This window comes from Gymnogyps californianus, chromosome 13, assembly GCF_018139145.2.
Source record: "Gymnogyps californianus isolate 813 chromosome 13, ASM1813914v2, whole genome shotgun sequence".
Lineage (NCBI taxonomy): Eukaryota > Metazoa > Chordata > Aves > Accipitriformes > Cathartidae > Gymnogyps > Gymnogyps californianus.
Window position 1 is genome coordinate 7,125,305 of NC_059483.1, and position 22,328 is coordinate 7,147,632.

A 22,328-nucleotide genomic window follows, 5' to 3' on the forward strand; every position below is an offset into this window, starting at 1 on the left:
GTTCAGTACCCATGACAATGCATTTTTATACTTTAATTAAGCTTCTTGAAGTACAGAATTCCTTTTTAAAAGTTTCCATTGTCTCAGTAAGAAAAGCAGTGTGACCTAAATAGGAGCTTCTGTAGCATTTCATTCTTTTCTGCATGGGGAATACGTCAGAGATGTTTCTCGGGTCACAAAATAGGAAGATCCCAAGTCTCTCTAGAGCACGAGAATAACTGTTCTTCATCTCTTTTCTCCCTTGTGATGCATACAATCACTTAGTATTTTGATACTCTAGGTAAATATAGTATTTATATTTCTAAGGCTATTTCCAAAGAGAGAATAAAGATAGGTTTTGATGACTATTGGTTTCAGGAAATAAATCCCTTGCCATGATGGCTTGAAAAGTGGTAGTTGGGCCTGTCCCTTACCTAAAACAAGGTGTAGAGCTGAACATGTAATGATGGGAAAAAGAAATGACAGATGGCTGTGGTGCTGTGAAGTCTTACAGTGTCAATCTTTCAACACGTGGAGTCTCTCTTAAAATTACAGCTCCTAGATTCCTGTGCCTTCTATAAACAGAAGGTGAAATCTTCATGTAAAGTGAGTTCCCAGCTTTCAATATGGGGAGAAAATCAAAGTCTGTTTTAAAGATTAAGAATTTTTTTTTCTTGTTTTCCTGAGCAGAAATGCAAAGTCATGATGATTGACTTGCCCTTTTTTTTTTTTTTTTTGGTCTTCCTGGGAATTAGCAATATTCATCAGACTCTTCAGTTGCTAACTTTGTATATGTGGCCATTCCTTTAGGACCTCATTTTTCTGTCTGTGGAAACTGTTTCTGATGCTTCATTTGCAAATCATTTTCAAGGTTATGGTTGGTTTTTTTTTTTTGACACTTGTTTTTGTTTTGGGGCTTTTTTTGTTCATTATGTAAGAAAAGTGTAAGCATCAAGCATGGTCACAATAAGACCTTTTAATTTTGTACTTGAGATTTTTCTGGGCACAATTCTTACTGTGCAGATTGGGAGATCTAAAAATTATCAGACCTGGAACAGACCTGACAAAACTTGTTCTGCATTAGTCATTGCTTTGAAAGTAGCCATTGCCAAATACTTTAGAGAAGATTGTAGTAATGTTGCCATGAACAAACATCATTTCAGTATCTTGCAGGACAAAGTAGTTTTTACTGTTTCCAGATAGTGGATGACAGATGTTTGAGAGCACAAGCATGAGATTTTGATACCTAGTAGACCTGAGGGTATTCTCGTCAGCCATAGGTGTGCCTTCTTTCGGAGAGTGGCTATATTCACACAAATCTTGCTGTCTCCCCGGATCACTCCAGTTAGATAGGCTGCTTTGATAGGATCCCATGGGCCTTTTGAAGGCTATGTAGGTATCAGATATGGAGGGACTCCAGAAACAAATACAAAAATGAATGTTTTAAAATAGTTTTAAAGTGACATGTTGAAATGTTGTGCTTTGTTTGGGGATTTCACTAGTGGTTCTCAAACATTATTCACATCAAGATTTCAGATCTTAGTGCGGTTTTTTGGGGTTTTTTGTTTGTTTGGTTTTTTTATTCTTCCCTGAATTATGAAGTAACTCTCTGTTTACAGTAAGGCACATTCTGGCTGGACTTATGTCAAAGTCAAACCAATGGCCAACAGGTAGAGAGAAGGCATGCCTTAAGATGTTTCCAAATTTATAATACATACATTTTTAACTGGCTGTTGAAATAAACATGAAGACTTGAACTAGTCATCAAATCAACAGTTCTATTTAGTCAAGCCCTTTTGTGGATATTTGTGATTGTATCATTTAACAATATCGGGTTTGGTAATTTGCCAGGTGTCTGTAACACACTGCAACGCCCTGACCAGTGTAACTTACTATTTGAACAATTCTTCTGACAGCAACCCATGCTCTGGATTGCATACTGCAGCAGTTCCATTTTAATCATATATCCATGTTCTCCAGGTACTCCTTCTTTTGAGGAATATTGCATTTTTTTAATTCAAATGATTTAAAATCATTTGGCCTTTTGCCTTTTAGCACATCATAAAGTATGATGAAACTGTACACAGATGCACCCCAGGGCATAGCAGGTCGCTGAAATAACAGGAACGCATGCTACCTGTTTTATCACATTGCTTAAATGATGATCACATTGCTACATTATTTTTCAGAAAGCTGATTATTGTTTAGCAAAAATCTAATTTGAACTTCAGACACTAAGAATGTTAGAGAAACTGTATTTTGTGCCTTTGACTGAGAAATTAATCTGAAGTGCAGAGGCAAAATTTGGCAAATATTGGATCAATTTTTATAGACTTTGCTGTTGTGGAAGAACTACTTGCAGTCATGCTACTGTATAAACTATCTTGGATGAGTGGATTTGGAGGGTATCTATAACTTATCATGTTAATGCGGTACAGTCAAATAACATGAATTCCCTAAGTACTTAATGACCAGTGCTTACTGCATATGCTTACAAGAGGGGTGGCGTGGGTGCATCTTGTTTTTGCTAGAATAAAATACCCCAAATCAGACCTAAGCATGCAACTACCCTTAGTTCTGGGTGCACAAAGAGAAAATTAAAAGAAATCTGAAATATTGCACTCTCATCTGACACACAAGAACTGATCACGTGTGGTTTTTTGGTCTTGCAATATGTGGTCATGTAGGTAGTCATCATCCCTTAATTTTATATTGGTCTGCATTCTGATCTGCTCATCCAGGGGCTTGATCTCCTTGAAGCTCAGATATTTAAAATGATAGTCAGAACAAATTTATGTACTTTTATTCCTTGTACCCATGATCTGATAGAAGAGTTATGCTCCCATATTGGCACCAAGAATGCAATTGTTTTAGCAACTACCAGCTGCATTTTGTCCCCAAAACAATACTAAAAGCTGTTGTCCTGATTCTCAAATATACTTCAGAATAGTACTTTGTGGTCTCAACATTTTTCTTTCCCTCTCTTTCCTTATTCTTGTCCCTTATTATCATAAATAAGGATTACATTAGGAGGTGGTTGTGGTTCCTATCAGTGAAAGAACATGCCTGCATGGCTGCAGGCATTCACTTGCCTGCTCTGCCTGTATTCTGAAGTAGGATTAATTAGCTCACACTCTGGACTGTATTAACATGGTGTATGTGGTTTCTGGACAGGAGCTGATTGATGTCTTGCCAGGCGGTAGCACAGGCATAGAAAGCACGTGACAGTTTGCATCTTCATAAACACATCTGAAGTGTGATCACATACCAAAGGCTGCACGGGAATGACGGCATTATTGTGATGAATGTGTTTGTGCCAGGGCTCAGGGTGTGCAGACTGCGTGTCCTGCAGACGAGGAAACGTTCCCAAAACTGGCTCGATGTGAGACTTGTCTCACTGAAAAGTAATATTGAAATGAAGGTTCCTGAGGTCACGGTGCTGCCTGCCATGATATTTTGGAATTTGAAGGAGACTGTGTGCCTAGAATTGGAATATTTCTGTTCCCAAAACACGGGCTCCTCACAGCTGGGCGAAGGAAGGTCTCCGGGGACTGTTTCCAATACCATACTGTGGTACATAATCTGCCAGTCCTCATTTCATCTCATACCATTAATTTCATGAGCTCTGATCCCTTAATTTTTTTCTTATGTCAGTGCCACGGAGGAGTAAGACAAAATCTCAGGACAGAGATGTTCCTGGTGGTCCATTCTGGGAGCTATCTTTGGTATCGGAGGGCACCAGAGCTCTCCCTGCTACAGAACCCCGCTTGCCTGCATGTTTTTCTTACCCCGTCGAAGGGCCACAACCTGGATCTGGTCAATTAGCAGAGGATTGTTGCTGAATCATTTGCAAACCAGTAAAAGCCAATAAAATTGTATCCTGTTCTAGATCCTGAGTTTGCTATAAGCAGGAAAGACTGAAGACCGTAGGCTGACTGTTTTAGCAGATCAGAAACTGGAGCCACAAAGTTTCGATTTTGCAAGAATGTGGTATCAGGGGCTCTTAGCGTGGCACCAAAGGAGTGGCATTTCTGAAAGGCCTTCCTCCAGTGCTGGGCTGGTTACCAGGCCAGGTACTGCCATCTCACCAGCCATTCAAGAAGAGGGCTTAACGTACAACAACTGGATGTAGCAGAAGCAGGGCATTCGCTCTTGGTGAGACTTGCGTTCCTCAGGAACCTCTTGAATACAGGCCAAAAAATAGCATTGGACAAAATCCTTAATTTGCTTTTCCTACCTGTCAGTCAGTCCCCCCCAGACAGAAAAATCTGAATTTTGTTTTGGAGATTCATCAGAGTTCCTTTCCTGCTATGGCATAAGGGTGCATTATTAGTGAATTATAAACCTTGACCTATTTTAGAATAGTATAAAACATTCAAAATTGCATCGTATCAATATTTCTTCACCTGACTGCAAGCTTTCTTGCTTTGCTTTTTGTTGATTCAACCTCCTTAAATTTATCACCTGCAGACTTTCAAAATTCCATCCCAAAGGGGCAAAATAATATTTTGCATCATTTTTATAAAGTAAAATGAGATAGTTTGGCTTTAAGTAGAAAAAATAACCCTGCTCTTCTCTCCACGGGGATTTTCATATTCCTTTTCCACATTGAATTGCACTGTCCTCTAGTGGATATTTTAAGCAATTGGTTTTGTGTTTGTAAATCTTCATACGGCTCTGATACAGTAGGTTTAATCTTTATTTTCAAATGAACCATAAATATTGTCTGATATAAAAAGCTAGAGGATTAGAGTAATATTTCAAAACTGGATAAGAAAAAGTTACATTTGACCTGCAGTCCAAGTTATAATAATATAGAGACTTTTTAAAATGTTTGTATCTGACTTATCAGTTGGAGCAGAAAGACACCGAGTGAAGACACAAGTGTATGGCATCTGTGTGTTATTACATTGTATTGAGAGTTGAAGATAATCTGCTGCTTTTACATTGAAACAAATTTTGTAAACTGTGAATGAATGAATGAATATTAAAGACCAATGGAATAATAGGAAGGATTAAATGCACCTTATTAGATTCGAAGTGAAGAATTATGCATCCCATTTTACCCAGTGGTTTGGTTTTTTTCTTAGTATTGCTACCTACCTCTTAAAAGGCATAAGGAGTAGATCTTTGTCTGGGACACAAGAACATTTGACTTGTAATCCATCAACCATCTCCAAAGGGTTTGGAAAATGTCCTCACCTCTCTGCCTCAGTGTTTGTGTCTCCAAAACAGATAACAAGGAGACTCACTTTCTCCTTGTCATGCTGAAGATTTCTTTCTTAATAAAAGCAATGTGTAGCCTCTAAGAAGTTGAGTGAGAGAAAGTTCCTTGCTTACCTCTAGCTAATTAAATATATGTTCCTGGGATTCTCCAATCCTGGCAAAGTTGTGTTCATGTAAGTGTATCTTGCCTTGCACGTCTCTAAACTGCAGCAGTTCTTGATGCTTTGCTGTTGGTAAAGGTTCCCACAATCTTCCAGCTCTGTGAGAAAGAAGCTCTTGCATGTCACTGTTATGAAGGCCAGTGGATCTTTGCGAGGCCAAACTGTAACCTGGATATCTGATTTTAGAAGTGGTGAATACCCTTCTTTTTAACTGGGATTCCGTGGGAGTTGAGGTGCTAAGCATCTCTGAAGATCAGAATGGGAATATAAAAGTCTTAAGTGACAGTGCTTGTCAGGCTTGTGTATGTTTGAAGTACTGGATGTCTGGATCCAGCTGTGGGTTACAGCCCCTTTACTTTTCCTGCGTGAGCTGGAAATACATCTGCATCTTCAGTGCGTGTGTCCCAGCGTCCTGCAACGTGAGCTTCCCCACATTCTTTGCTATGTTTGAGTGATTTGAGATATCATCCTTCCACTAGTGTTTATTATGTTGAAGGAAGGAGAAGAAACGAATGCCTGGCAGTATGCTGCTGGCTTGCTTTTCTTATTTATTTTCTGGCAACTTAATGATTTAGTTTGGTAGAAGAATGTGTTTTTGCAGACACAAAATTAGACTCCGCTGATCAGAAGGATTGGGAGACATGATACATGTTTTAACCTCAAAAAATGCTAGAAGCCTCCAGGCAGGAACATGTTTGCCAGCTGTACCATGCAAACTGAAAGACAGTTCTTCCATGTAGATGTGACCTGTGACACCCTGGAGAAGAAAACTTGACAACTATAGTCTGCTTCATATTGTCTGGATACGCTTTTAGCTGATGAAAGTTAGGAGTGGTCAATAAATGAATTCAGTTAGCTTGAAATGTAAAGGTGGTTTTTTCAGATTTCAATCAAAGCAAACTGTAAGCAAGTTCTTTGCTAGTGTAGCTTTTAATTTGCTGCAGATGTAGTTTTACTGACAGTTGCTGAATAGCTTGTTTTCAACTAGAATAAATGGATTGAGCTTCAGAGCAACAATTTACAGTGAGGTCAGAGATTACATTGGTGATTTTATAATAATATTTATAGTTCACTGCGTAAGTGTTCATGCATCTGTGTGTGCATGTAAGGGAAAAGATGCATACAAAGTCACAAGGTGTGCAGCTGACACTGCTAATAGTTGGAAAACTGTTGCAAGTCTTTCCTGCTGTCATCAGATGGGATAATGTGGGGGGTTTCTAAAGAGTTTCTCATAAAAAATACACTAACAGAAACTTTGATTAAAGGGATCTGAATGTTGGAGTAATTATGTTTTTGAGCTATCTTTATGTCAGCCATCCTGAAATATTTCGTTAAAACACGTATTTTAAAACACACATTTAAAAAAAACCCAACACACTTATGTTCCCATATACACTTTCAGTAGTATTCAGAAGAGATCTGTGCTGTACAATCATGGTCTTGGTGATTTGGGGTTTGATTTTTATTCGGACAGTTCTCTAGTTGTATTTCTGGCCTCACATTTTTGTACATAACTAATATTCCTTCTGATGCTGAAAGGCAATAGCTAAGAAAGTGGTTTCACAACTGGCTTACACATTCCCACCTTATCCCGGGTCCTAACAGCACGTTAGGGGTTCTTCCTCGCTTCAGGGCCAGTGTTCGTGTGTTTGCAGGGTCAGTGGGATCCAGGAGCTGCTTTGGCATCCGCATGGCTCAGCTGCTAATAGGAGCACAGGAGAGGGGTGTTTATGTGCAGGGGGAGAGAGGGGGAAAGCAAGACAGCTTCTTTGGTGGCTGCCCATACTTTGCTCATCTTCAAATGATTATGAAACCTCAGCCTAAGTTAATTTGCATTCGTGTTTGGATTTCTGTTTATGTAAGATTCAGAGCTTTACCTTGTATGAAGTATCTGCCATTCTTCAGTGCTACAGTGCATTGTTATCCTAAGCCTGTTGTAATTGTTCTGTGGTAATAACAAAGGTGGAAAATGAAAGAGAAATAACAACTTGCAAGTGTCAAGTTTTTGTCCTCTCTCTTTTTGTGTACAGAATTTGTGGTGTTAGTGCGGACTCTGAAGGTCAGCAGACTGGAATGCAATGGCTGCAGACAGTGAGACGTCCTGTGTATAGATTTATAAATGGACTGTAGGAAAGGTGGAATGCTTTATAGGTGCTGCCTATATTAATCCTTGAGTGTGTGATGATCTGATGTCAGTGTGCATTTTGTTAAGGCTAAGAACATTTTAGAGGAAAAAAAAAAAGAAAATATAGTAAATGCACACACTGTTTCTATTTTTTAGAGTGCAGGCAGGTATGCTGAAGCTGCTTCTGCTGTACATAAAATGCCCTTAGTGTGTGGAACCTGGCAGCCTTGTGGATTATGTCGGTGATCCAATACAATTCTAACAGTAATCTCCTAGCACCTTCAGTTAGTATACAATTAGACTTATTTGGGGTGGGGGTTTTTTTGGTGCCAAACTTTCAAAGCAGAATTGCAGGCTTTGTCAAGGCTCATTTTAACAAAAAGTCACTGTAAATTCAAACTGTTTTATTAATACAGCAACATAGATTTTATATAGATATAGCTATACATAAATGTATCTAATTTCTCATATAAAGAGAGAAAAGGCTATCTGTGTGTCTGCATATATGTTCATATAGTATTTAGGAGTTGTGGGATTAATGGGTATTCCAGTATTTGCAAAGATTCAATACCATGATCTAGCATGAAGACAGTGGTAATGCAGCACTCACTTAGTTTCTATCACTTTTGCTTGCCGGCATTGGTGCTTAGACCTGGCAGACTGCAGGTTGTTACCACCATCGATGGTGATGTCTTCATGCTATTGTGGGTTCCCTTATTTCTCCAGAGGAGTCCGTAATCAATCATGAGTACATTTGATGGTGATTTCACATCTATCAGTTGTTTTGGTGGATGGAAAGAACCTAACCTGTGGATATACTGCTATCTTTAGTTTCCTTAACAATGTTGCTGAAATACAAAATAATTTTATAAGGCATGCTGTTGGGTAAAAATGGTTATTAGAATAACAATGCTATCAAGTAACCTGTCTTGTATGTAGAAGTTTGCGCTCTCCTTAATATGTCTAATAGTCCATATGCATTAGATACTGAGCATGTTAATATGTAATGGTTCTGGTATACAATGGGAGGTTTATTTTTCTTATAGACTTAAATAATACAGAGATTGTGCATTCTCTGTGCACATGAAAAACTGAAAACCTTTTCATCCATCTACTGGGTCTGAATGTTAAAGTTCTTTCAGCTGGAAATGCAAGATCTAGTCAGGCTACAGAAGCATATATGAACAATGTTCACAAATTTCAGCGGAGTTAAAGTGAATCTCAGCATCATTTGGACTGATCTTTTGGCTTATTTGGAAGATTACAATAAAACCCAAAATTGAATTCTCTACCTGATTCAGTTTCTTATTGATTCAATCCTTTTAGACTCCTCTCTAATTTAACAGTGTATTTTTATTAAAGCCAAGCATACAAACATCAATTATCCAAGCTGCATCTAATTTCCTTCAACATTTTTTTTCCTTTTGCTGCCAATGGATTAGAAGACCTGATTAGAATTCAGCTTGAAAGCTGAAAAGCAGATCCTTAAATGAGAAAGTCTGTGTTAGGAATTAAAATATCTGTACTGGGCATAAAATCCTTCTCCTTATCTCTAATAATGTAAACACACTTGGTTAAGTTGATCTGTCACATGCCTGGTGTGATGTCCCTGAATTAGGAGCATGTATTAGAAAGGGCAGAATGGTGTCTGTGGCTTGTCCCACTATTAGAATCCATCACTAGTATATTTTAACATCAAAGTGCTTTGCATAGATATCTCTCTACCATAGGGGTTAATGTGTTAAGAGTTTGAAGGGCTCAATTTTTTCTTTACGTGTTTTTACCTCCTAACACCAAGAACACTTGCATGTGCACAAGCAGTAGGAGCAAGGCAGAGAAGGGGCCTTCTAAGGTTTCACTGTTGGTAGCTTCTACAGAGTCAAGGATTTTGTAACAATGCAAAGGTGAAATAAATAATTGCAATGGCATCACCAACTTAATATCCAGAAAACCCTAAACTGGTAAATGCATGCATTTAACATGACATTAAAGTGTTGGCCCATGTCTAAACTATAAGAAAGAGTTATAAAACCAATTAAATTGTATGTTCTGATTTGACTGGATTATTCATTTCCTTCTAATACCTAGTGTGCTCTGCCTGTGATGAGGAAGCCATGTCACACGCCATATGCAGGCTGTTACTGTGCAGGCTTTATAAACTGAAGCAGTTGGTGTCATGTGTACCGAGTCATCGCACCTAGTTTCAGCGGGAGAAGTTTGGATATCAGGATTTTTAAGGGAGTTTATTATTAATTATTGCTCTATTTGTATAGCATTAGAGATGTTTCATGCTTTGAAAAGGCACATGAGAATTCTGTTCATAGTATCAGGATGCCCAGAAGAGTGAGCAAATCTTAATTGGATGACTCCACTGCAAATAGTAAGAGGAGACAAGTAGCAGGGGCAGGCAGCACCCTAGCACATCAGCACCGGAAAACTAGATGAAAGAGTTGGTGTCTAATAAGCTTGAGAGGAGAAAATGGGGCCGTGTCCCATACGGTCAGATGGGAACTGTTCTGACCACTTTTGGGTGGCATCATGAAAAGCCTTGGAGCTGGAAGGAGCAGCGGGTGATGAGAGAGGTGTCAGTGAGGTGGTCCCACTGCCATCTTCATTTTACGACTGTTGTGCTAGCATTGGAGTTTGATGGTGCAATGTAAACACTGCATATGCTTCTAGTAAGTGATGTTTTTGCAGTCTAGGGTACTGCTTAAGGAGTGAGATGATTTCTTATGGAAAGTAAAGAGAGATTTTTTTTTTTCCTTTTTTATTGCTGCATTGTGAATGGCAGAATTACTAACAGTGGTGAGCTTTCAATCTGTGTGTGTGACTGCACATCACAGGAGTTAATTGTCACGTTTTGTCTGCAGAGAAATATTAAACCTGATTGTGCAGAGCTATAAACGTGCGTGACTGCAGAGAATTTTCTTGGTGCTGGTATGAGTCTGGCTACCTGGAGGTGGGCAAAGTGAATCTGTTCATCTTGTGCAGTGAGTTAAGCATAATTGCGGTTGACATCATGCACAAGTGAAATCCAGTGATATTTCATTCTTTCAAACCTAATCCCCTCTTTATCTCGTCGTCTTTTGAGTCAACATGATTCTGGCAAAGCTTGTTTGTGACACCCAGTGAAGCTTATTGTGGAGTACCCCAAACATTGTGGATTAGGCCCGCTGTGGAACAAGAAATAGCATAGCTGCATCTGTATGGTGTCCCCCTCGACTTGATAAGCCGTGGTGGGAAGCCTGGTATATGAACTTGGTTTCAATATTATACTACCTGTCGTGGTTTAACCTCAGTCAGCAGCTAAGCACCACGCAGCTGCTCCCTCACTCCTCCCCAGCTCCCAGTGGGATGGGGAGGAGAATTGGGAAAGAAGGTAAAACTCATGGGTTGAGATAAGAACGGTTTAATAACTGAAGTAAAATATAATACTAACAATAATAATAATGAAATATAATAATAATAATAGTAATGAAAAGGGATATAACAAAAAAAAGAGGAGGGGAAAAAAAAGGAAAAAAAAAAAAAAAACAGTGATGCACAATGCAATTGCTCACCACCCGCTGACCGATGCCCGAGCAGCAATCCACCCCTCCTGGCCAGCTCCCCCCAGTTTATATACTGGGCATGACGTTCCATGGTGTGGAATATCCCTTTGGCTAGTTCGGGTCAGCTGTCCTGGCTCTGCTCCCTCCCAGCTTCTTGCACACCTGCTTGCTGGCAGAGCATGGGAAACTGAAAAAAATCTTTAACTTAAGATAAGCGCTACTTAGCAACAACTGAAACATCAGTGTGTTATCAACATTATTCTCACACTAAATCCAAACCACAGCACTGTACCAGCTACTAAGAAGAGAGTAAACTCTGTCCCAGCCGAAACCAGGACACTACCTTACCAAGTGGAAAGAAACCATATTAATATCTTGTATGTATTAATGTCTTGTACGTTGTGAAGGGTAATTTAATTGTGAATTGAGTGCAAGAATTTCAGTTTCCAGAAACTGATGAACAGCAGGTTTTTGTGGTTATCAGTTAATCTGTTGTAATGAATACTCTTCATTACATGCCTCTCCTTGTTAATTAGAAGGGATTTTTACTCCTCTTTATCAAGTCAGGGCAAGTATATTACCTTTTCCTCTGTACTGCTTATCATAAAGTGTGTATCCAGATTGTTTTGTGAAGTGTCCACATGAATATTTCATTGCATGTGCATCTGCACATTCATACACTGTGTTTTCTGAGCTCCAACCTCTGATGATTATTCAATACATTAAAAAAATCCAAAATATAGATTTTTTTAATCTCTTTTTATTTATACTTATCAGTAGAAATTCCCCTTTTCTGTGTAATAATGTGTTTATGACATTAATTACCATGCCAGTGTAGACCAAAGCAATTAATCACTGCTACACACTAGAGAAACAATAGACTCACAATCAAGTTCTGTGAATCCAGAGGTGAAGCTTGTACCTTGCATAAATGAGAACCTGCCTGACCGAGGGGAATTTGTACTCTGGTTTGGATCTTTTACCTGTGTTTATTTAAAAAACAAAGGCAAAACAAAACACAAACAAAACCCCACCTATTTCCTACTCTCTTTCTTTCCTACAGGTTGAAGCAATACTTGTAAACATATTTGGCGGGATCGTGAACTGTGCCATTATAGCCAATGGTATTACCAAAGCCTGCCGAGAGCTTGAGCTGAAAGTACCTCTGGTGGTCAGACTGGAAGGTGAGTGCTAATGGTTTCAGACAAAAATTGTCCCTCAGGTGCACAGTAATCCACTTAGGCTTTCTTCAGTCTCTAAGCGCTAAACAGATTAGTCCCACACAATAAGAATATGTCCAATTCTTCATCCGTAGTGTGGCCTGCAGTCAATAAACTCTTTCCTTACATATTTCTGTATTCCTGGTCCCTGGTGGTACTCGAAGCAATGAAATTTTGCGATGAAAGCATTATGGTTTTGCTTGTAAGATTTGCAATGCAAATAGAAATTATTTTGATGCAAGTTTCTGTTTACTGGAAGGTATTTCTTTTTCAAATGATTTTTTTACTGAATGCAATTCCATTATTGCTAAACCTGCAGCAACATATAGTTTTCTTAAATTTACTTCAATACCATAATTAAAAGAAAGATATTAGAAACAGTATTTGTGAGAGAGAAATTCCTGTAACGTGTTCTTCTGCCTAAATATCCAATCCAGCTAAAATCCATTAAAAAACCAGAAGATTTGGTGATGGTAAGGAATATTTTTTTTTCAGTACATCCAGCATTGTTAAACTGGAAATAATAAAGTAATAGAGAGGTAAAGAAGAGTGCTCTTTGGCAGTTACTGGCTTTAATATAATGGCAGTGGATATGGAGTTCTGTCTCTAATTTCTGAGAAGTACCCTGAAGGAGGAAGGGAGATTCTCCTTCTGCTATTGAATGAACAAGTGCTTTGATTGAAATCAGCACACAACTGTGGTAAGCTTGAAACACCTCTTTTATGCTAAGTAGGTTTGGAAAACAGAGGTTTTTCTGGGTGGGTGGTTGTCTTTTTTTTTTTTAAGGCCTGTTCCTCAAAAACATCAATATTCATGTTTGGGTGTGTGTAAAGAGCATAAAATGTCCTATCACTCAGCATTGATGATGAAAGGAGGAAATGCATCCGTTTATGTACCTGAGGTACAAAACAAGGTGTTTTTTAACACTATGATAGAGGGGGGAGGCAAAAAAGTTCTGAATACACCAGAGTTTTTCCTTTTCAAAAAATAAAGTGACCAGGACTCATGAAGATGCAGATTACCCACAGGCCTTTGGTTAGGGGGGTACTTGTTTTGCCTTTCATGAGAAAGCAGGGTTTTCCCATCCCTCATTCTCACGCTACATTACATATGATACGTAGCTCACGTCAGGGGAGACCACAGCCTGTGACATGCAATTTTGTCCTTTAAAAGTTCTGCTGTGCATTTCACTGCAGGGTTCGAACGCTTTCCAGAGTGCATTTGGTTTAACATGGGTAGACTTTTGCTGTGGTAAGTGCAGGAAAATTTAAATACTCTAAAATGGATTTTAGAAACAAATTGTGAAAATTTTCTTTGTATGATGCAGTACCACTAAACACCTTAAGAGAGTAAGTAGATAGTTTAATATGGATGAAGGAGAGACTGATGGATGCTGGTTAGAAGCACAAAAGTTTCATAATATAAAATCTCGTTGTTTATCAGCTCTAGGCAATGTTGTTTAGCTTTTTGTCATAGCAAAAAACTTTTCCTGTCTGTCATAGCTGGGAAAAAGTTTACCTGTCAGATCTGCAAGACTTCTCATCTGTTGTAGCTGTTATTTTTTAAGTGAAGATATTGGAAAAGCTGTTAGTTTTCCTTATGAACAAGATAGTTGCAAGTTGTTTCTATTGCAATATGTGAAACCGGTATAAGAGAAACAAGAAAATCAACTTGCTCATTTTAAACGGCAGTCTGCTAGGTCTGCCACTGGGTGTTCTTGACCTTTCTCCAGTACTTTTGATATTTCCATGATTGTACACAAGTAAGGGTGAGTAAATTTTTTTTTTTGACGTGGCTTCTGGGAGGTTGCAAGAGACAAAGCAGTCCCTGGGCTGAATGAGGAGAGTCCTAGTGCTACTGCACTGGGGAGTTTGCCTGGAAGAGAAGGTGTGTAGCTGGAATGCTTCTGCCTGGGGGCTGCAGAAAGCCCTGCAGAGGTGACTGCATGGTGCCTCTTCCTCTTGTGCCTGCGACCTTTGAGAGTCGTGTGCTGCTTCATCCCCGGAGATCGAAGCTGAACCTTCAGAAGGTCAAACACAGATTTTAATGCAAACGTCTTTTGTTGACCATCTTCCCATGTTTGGTCACTCTTTACTAGGTTTGTAATAATGCTTCTCCTAGACTAGTTGCTGACTCTGCAGACGGCGATACAACATTTTCTTTAGGAAGCTCTGTCCCAGAATAATACAGCAAACTCCCACTTTTGCATAATATTTCTCTCAAAAGGTTTTTAATTCCTTCTCTCGTTCCTAGTGTTACCCATCAGTTCATCCTAAACAAAGAGCTATGATGTTTACAACCTTCAGATGTTGTACTTACAAACTGTTAGCTTGTAACTCCTGCTTTCTCCGCCTCCTTAATCACCCAACCAAGCAATATAGATATATATTTGGTTCTTTTAATCTCTCCTCAGAAATCAGTCCCTCTGGATCCTTAATCGTCTTCGTTGTTCATCTTTGAACTCACGCCAGGTTATCTAAACATATAAGGATTTTGAATTAATAATGAGTAATGTGGAAGTAATAAGGCTACCCAAGACTTTTTCAAACATCACTGATAGCATTTTACACTTCAAAAGGATAAAAAGGGACAAGCACTTTTTTGGATTTCCATTTTGAACATTTTTCCAACAGAAGGTTCATGATTATTCCCATAAATCTAACAGATCTGTGACGTGCGCTTTAAAGACTCTTTGCCGGCATACACTGTATTACAAATGTCTTGATGACTAGAGTTTTAATCAGTCAAATCTGTCTTGATTTAGCAGGATTCTGTGGACAAATCTTTGTTCTCAGTTGTATAATAATTACAAGCTGTTTTACCAGTGGATAAAGAAAGGATTACTCTCATCTTTGAAAATGGTAACTTTATAATTGCATGTATTTACTTGCCTTATCAGTAAAGAACTCACCAGCTGAGACACAGGATTATTGTTGTTGTTTAAAAGGCTCATGGACAAATGGAGAAACCACATATTCCAAATTTTATCTTTTACAGATGTAGAAAACTAACTTCTGCTGGTTTTATGCAGGATTTTTTCCCCTTTCAAATGTAATGTACTTCAATTAAGTTTTGTGAAAACTAACTAGGAGCGCTGAATGGAAGCCAAACCTTGTTTCTCATTTATGTAGCTCAGATGAAAAGAGGAAAGAGTAAAAAAGAATTGTGAATTAGATGTCCTCTTCCTATGCTGGAAATTTTACATTCTCTCTCTTTCAACAAGTGAATTCTCTGCTTCTCTGGTCATAGGACAAGAAGAATTGGGAGGAATTAGAACTACTTAATACGGTGAAATGCAGCTAGAAGGAAGTTGGCTTTTATTCAAATGTCTGAATCCAAAATTTCCTATTATATTTTTCAGCCATGTGATTTGTGACCTTCTGTGTTCTTCAGAATCAAATGATTTTTTTAATTTATTCAGAAATCTTTTACACACAAGTGAAATTTTGCTCCAGCTTGTATATCTTGCTCACAAATATGCTTTATTATGTATTTCCGTGATTGTTAGTATCTCGAATTGCCTATGAAGAGAGAAGAATGGGGTATTGCAAAGTCACACTTACAACTTTATTCATACCAACCTCTTCAGAGATCCTGGGTTTAAACATTCAGCACAAATTTAAATGTGTCTTCACAGTTAGGATGTAAACATGAGGCAGAGGAAAAGATTAGAATATTCTTTGGGAAAAGTTTAAGATAGAAAAGGGCAAATGGGGTGGACAGAATAGAAAGGGTTTAATCGTCTCTTACAAGTAGGCAGTGAAAGTTGATTTATTCTTGACTGCAGAGCCAACAGCTACGAGATGTGTTAAGCCACCAAAACTTCATAGGTTCCCTAGCTAAAGATCATTAATTAAAGCTTATCACTAGCCAAACCTCAAATCAGATGGTGTTGACTGAAGGTTAGCTAGTGATGAACTTCAAACCTTGGCCCTTATTCTCCAATACCTCTGTCTTTGAGGCGTGAGAGACTATGAGTTTCCAGCTTGTGGGCTAGCAGAAATGACACAACCTGGATCCATGCCGAGGGGGAAATTTGGCTCTTAATACACTCGTCAGTGTAGCGTGTCAAAGCTGAAACATTGCTGTTGATGATGTAGCATGGTCACAATGTGTTCACGTCAGTGATAATTTCAGACATACTGCATATTGTGAAATATTTTGCCATAGCAGGATGTTTTGGGTAGATCAGATTATTTTTTATGTTAGTCTTCTATTTGTTAGGATATACCAAATGTATATATAACTGTCTTCTCCCCTTATATCTTATTTACCTGAAAAGCTAGAAATGGCATTGCAGAATCTTGCATCCTCTCCGGCCATCAGCATTAAACAGTGGTAGTTTAGCCTCTTCCTAATGGTTTCATGACAGTGCAAGTGAATAAATGAACATTATCAAAATCCTGTTGGAGTATGATTGGGCGTGTTTTGTTTGTTTGTTTTCATTCAACCCATGCAGTCCTCTTGACTCATTTGTAACAATGTGTGCTAGTATAATCTTACAATTCATAGAAACATGCTTAGATAGAATATTTATTACTAGGATTTTTAGGTAATGAGTTGAATAGATTCACTTTGCTAGTGATAGCAGAGATTTCAAGGCAACAGAAGTGTAAATGTGAGAGATTGCACGTACACAGACAGAGAGGTTGTTTCAGAACCCAGGTTTCAGAAGGAGGATATTTAGATTAAAAAGCCTGAAGGTATATGCTGATAAAACTACATCTTTCCTGTTTTTCCGTGGCATGTTATTGACAGTAATATGTGTCAGAAGGGAAAAAACTTCTTTTTCTCATTAGAAAGCCATTCCCTTAATAGAGTCCAGTTAAAAAAAAAACAACAAACGAACAAAAAAACCCAAACAAAAAACCCCCAGCAACAACAGCAAAAGCCCTGTAGCCTTCAGTCCTGTGAATTTTCACCGTTTCTCAGTTGGCTGCAGTGTAGGTGAAGGGCAGGTTGTTCTGATAGCCTGTGTATGGGATTCTGTTTACAGTTCTCTGACACCATCCAGTGGCAGGAGGTTAATGTTAGAATAGTGAGATTATTTATTTGTTTATTTTAACATCTACTGCAATAAGATGATACCCTTTGTAGATTCTTAAATGTTTCCAGTGTTTTCTGAACGTTTAATTTTACCTCTTACCTCTGCTTTCAGCAGGATCTCATTATAATTTCCGTATTCTCCATATATCTGAAATACTTATCACAATGGGATAAAAAGCTATCATTAAAAAAAAGAAAATTACAGCAAAGGAAATGCTTGCTGAAAAACATGTTTAGTTGTATGGTCTGCCTCTAAAACAGTATTTTATTTAATAAATACGAAGTGTACCCTTACTCTTTTGACTGCAGTGAGATTTTTTCAGGTTTCATATTTTCGTTTGCCTGCATAAACTCCCCCCTCCCTTCTTAGTGGACTGTGTTTTGTATTGATTTTGTAATGCATGTTAGACAAGTGGTGTGGAGAGCAATCACTGCAGTGCAGAGTAGATCCAATGTATTGTTCCCACTCTGACCTGTTAGTAAATTAATATTGGCCACTTAGTGAAGAACAAAAGTTAGTTTTAAATACGTGGCTATCACAGACAGCATAATATTTTTCTCTGTGGGAAGATTTCCAGGAAGATTTCCCTCTTTCCTTTTTTTTCTTTCTCCTCACAACACTTTGTCTTGTAGAATCCTATTTGAGAGATCGGTACAATCTTGACTGTTTTAAATGTTTATCACACTTGTATCTAAATAATAGATAAAACCTTCAGGACTTGATGGGAATCGCTATACAAATGTGAGGAACTTAACAGAGAAGAGAACCTTCGTAATGCCTTCTGACTTCCCTGTACAGTTCTGTACTGGCAATTAGCAGCTTCCACATTACGTTATATAGGATGGTTGAAAAAAAAATTAAATATTATGCTCTTTTTTGCCCATAATATTCTTTTTTCTGTAGGAAAAGTCCTGTACAGTTCTGGATGTTACTATGCAACCAAATCCCCCTTCTGTCAGAGATTTCAGATGTCTTTGACCTTCCTACACAAGTCCCATAGTGTGTCCTCTGCATATCGATGGGAAGCATGACCTCTTCTGCCAGTGCTTTTAAACAGCTAGCAGATGGAGTCCCACATTTCTCTTCCAGACACCTGCCTCTCCTATCACAAAGTGCTGGGGCTTGCTGCGACAGAGATGTCTTTGGTCTCTTTCAGGGCCAGAGTGGGAATCCTGACTTGAGCACACTGATGAAACAGACTTCTGAATTTCTCTACTTCTGGTGTACAATTTCAGACATCTTATAAAGTCTGCCAAAACCCCCAAAATCACCCTTTGAAATGAGCATTCTGGAAGTTGCATAGTAAAGAGTGTGCTCCTTGCTTGGTTAATAATTAAGGGTATAATTAGTGTATAGCTCCAAATATAATTAAAATTCATTTTGCTAGGTCTAGGAATTACAAAGTAATTAAGCATTTTGACATGGCAAATGAACAAGGAACTTGATGTGGAGGAGGGGGCTAGAAATGCTCCTAAAGAGGGTCAGCTCAGGGTCTTGTGCTTGTGACTAGTGTGTGATCCCAAAGTGTGGATTCCACTTCCTCAGTAGGGTATCTGACGCCAAGTTCTTCTGTGGTGCAGAGCGTATCAGTGATCAAACTGTCACTTGGCTTTGCTGGAGAAAGCTCTGGAGAATTTATATTTTCTGTTTGTCTTTTGTTTTCCAGCAAGAATGAGCTAGAGTAAATGGGAAGGCGATGCACTTGTCTTTTATACATGTGAAAAACGTGCTTTCCTGAAATATCTTTTTTAATTTATTGTCTTTTCCTTTACTGTGCATGTAGTCTGTTGACTAAATTTGAGTTCTTTATGTACAAAATGGAGCACTTGCAGCAGCAGAGGAGGGAACGGTGTCATGCAGAATGCTTCAGAGATCTCGTGTTCCCCTTTTTTAGCAGAAATGCAAAAAAGCATATTCAAGAGTAGCTCAAAACCAGTTAGATTTTCAGGATTACCCAAATCTTTGTCTTTCAGTAGCCCATTTTGCAGCATTCGGTTAACATGGGTGAATTTTAGTTATTGCTGATTCACTGACTGCTGATTAACTGTAGCTGATTGTTGCTAATACATGCATTAAATCTTCTGAGTGTCGTAAAGGCCTGATACGTGGTCCATTATCCGCTGCTCTTGCTGGATGTCCCTACTGACTCTGGTGGATGTTGGGTTGACCCTCTAATCTTCACAAAGCCCCTCTTGCGGATGCAAGTGCTATTATCAGATTGCATTGTCTGTCAACATTGTCATTGAAATTAAGAGTTCCTTCTTCTCGGCTCAGTCTAAACTACTCATTGAACCTGTTGTTAAACTGAAATGATGTGTCGTTTGAAGTATTAACTACTTTTATAGAGATTTAATAGAAGATGCTCATTTATTCATTAATATTAATTACTAATTATAGTCAGTGTTCTTTTTTAGGAACAAATGTTCATGAAGCCCAGCGTATTCTGAATGAAAGTGGACTCCCCATCACGTCTGCAAATGACCTTGAGGATGCAGCAAAGAAGGCAGTGGCTAGTGTGGCCAAAAAATAGCAACTTGAAGAGTATTCTCATGGAAAGTGTGTGTGTTTCACAAGACGTCATTCCTGTTGTTATTTTGGAGAGGATTAGTGGAGTTTTTCTAAGCAGTCATCAGTGTTGGTGGACTTAATTTGTGATACATGGCAAACTCGGGCCGTAGGCTTGCAAGTTAGGCTTCAGAAGTTTTGCAGCTACGTTCTTGAAAAGTTTGTGTGTCTTCATCTAATTTTGGTAATTTTGTTACTCAGAATTGTAATAAGTAATAATTCACTTCATAAAGCTCTTTTTCTGCTTTCCTTCCAAAATTGTCACTGATAAACTCATGATAAGATACAATAATTAAGAATTGACTTCTATCAACAGGATTGTTCTTTAATCAAACACATGTGGTTCACCTATTTCACAATATTTTCATTCTTTTTTTTTATGTTATAAAGAGTCAGCAAACTAATAATGGGTTTATATTTTTTATGGACTTTTACAATAATGTAAAAAATTGTGCTTACATATCTATTTTTATTCAAATGAATAACATTTATTTTCTTTCTTAGAAATCACACATTTTGCCTTAAGATGATTTTCTTTTGTATACCTCACAATAGGAAAAGGGATTGAATAGTTGGTGGTGAAAGGACCTCCCATTCTTACACTGTGCCTGTAAGCCGGCGAAATGTGATTCATTTTATTTTCTAGGTTTTGGAAATGAGGTGCAGTATTTCTAGGTGTAACAGTGCCATACGGAGAGCTCTAGGAGGATGTGTCTGCCAGTAAGAAAATGGCTGCTAACTTTTTAAAATAACCTCTTTCATAAGTATGTCACTGCTGTGAGGTTTTAAAATAAGATGAGAACCTGAAGAAGTTTTCTGTCAGGAGCATGGAGTATTCTTCAATTGATTTAACTTCCAAAACCCGTTTCTGATTTATTGAGAATAAAACACAAATGAACTTTTCCATTTTTAAAGTATTTGATTTCTCGGGCATCAGTAAAAATATGTACAAGAAAAAAAAAAAAGTAAGTTTCAGTACTCAGATATTGACCGAGATTTATTTTGGTTATATATTCTTTTGCAACAGTCAAAATTCAAGCTGTTAGTTACGCAAGTCATTCATTCAGGGAACAGAAGGCAATACCAAATGGCTTGTGTAACTAAAGAATTCAGTACAAATCTCACTCAGCCCAGGAATTACATGCTGAAAATCATCAATAAATTCAAACAGTGAACAAATGAGTGGATATTATGATCTGGTCTTGTAAATGGGCAGAGAGGTAAAAATTTGTCTAGTAAATTCTTAATTGTGATTTTTGAGTGGCTCTAATCAATACCGTGTTCTACTTAGAAAAATGTAAATAAATTTTTCTTGACATTTCCATTAAAACTGTTACATTCAAAATAAATTATCTGCACTAATCTCTGGCTCTTGACACAAATAGTATAGATAGGTTGCTATCATCAATTACTGTAGGTTTTTTCTTCTCCATTCCTTTCTCCAGATATTGCTCAAGGAAAAAATGTATGACCATTAGAATAGCAATAAATATGCCACTAGGTATGTACTTATTGACTGAATGAAGGAGAAGGGTATCGTTAGCAGTTCTGTTGAAGGTGCATAGAAGCACACTGCTTTGAAGGAAAAAATGTTTACCTCACCACAATAAATAAAAAAGTCACACTCTATTTTATATATTTAAATACTGGAAATAGAGGCGTTCTGTGGAAGAACTGTTTATGCAATGTTGTCGGACACTGTGTATCTAACTTTGGTCTCAAAACCATTCATTGTGTGTGTACGTGATTATTATTCTGCAAAGATTAACACTATATACACTGTTTTGTCAAATAAATGTAAAAATGAACCCATTTAATGACTTTGTCCTTTCTATAAAATAGAAAATTGTTTAATTTGTCTGTTGTATTCTGTGTTCTTCCATTCAGCATTTTGTTACGGGTGGGTGAAGTCAAATGCATAGGAATTTAGTTTCAATTGGGTAATATTGGTATACTCTTATATACATGCTTTTTATCTAAAAAAATAGATATTTTACTCTCTCTGTCTTTTCTTATACATAGGCTAATGACAGTACGTACAAGTTTTACTCCTCTTAAGCCATCTACAGAATAGAGCAGTATAATTTTTAACTTTCAGCTGTCATATGGAAAATTTCATAAGCTCTGGGTTTGTATTTTTGAACGTTTGGCGTTTCACTTGCGCCAAGGCACTGTTCGCTGTCTGTACCCAGAGCCTCTCTTTCTGTGTTCAGCTTGCTTGGTGTGGCGTTGTGGACTGGTTTGGTTTTATTTGCATGGGTCATTTCTCTGCGTATGGAAACGTGTTAGTTTTGGTCTCCCTTGGAAAGGCGTTTTAGTTACATTTCCTGTGATTTTTAGCTGTTATAAATTGCAAGTAAACGCAATGCCTGGAAGGGATGCTTTTGTCTTTGCTCAAGCATGCAGAGTTGCAACCTGGCAAGAGTGTGGTTTGCTCTCCTCTGCAGCAGTCTA

General features: G+C 38.0%; 1 protein-coding gene across 1 annotated transcript in view; it reads left to right on the plus strand.

The window, feature by feature from the left end:
• SUCLG2 (succinate-CoA ligase GDP-forming subunit beta) overlaps positions 1–21,686 on the plus strand; it is a 139,616-nt gene extending 117,930 nt beyond the window's left edge. Inside the window, exons 11-12 of the mRNA XM_050904864.1 lie at positions 12,106–12,226; positions 19,724–21,686. Coding sequence (XP_050760821.1) covers positions 12,106–12,226; positions 19,724–19,839 — 237 coding nt within the window. The 3' untranslated portion in view covers positions 19,840–21,686. The remainder of the gene's footprint in view (positions 1–12,105; positions 12,227–19,723) is intronic.
• The last annotated feature ends 642 nt before the right edge of the window (positions 21,687–22,328 follow it).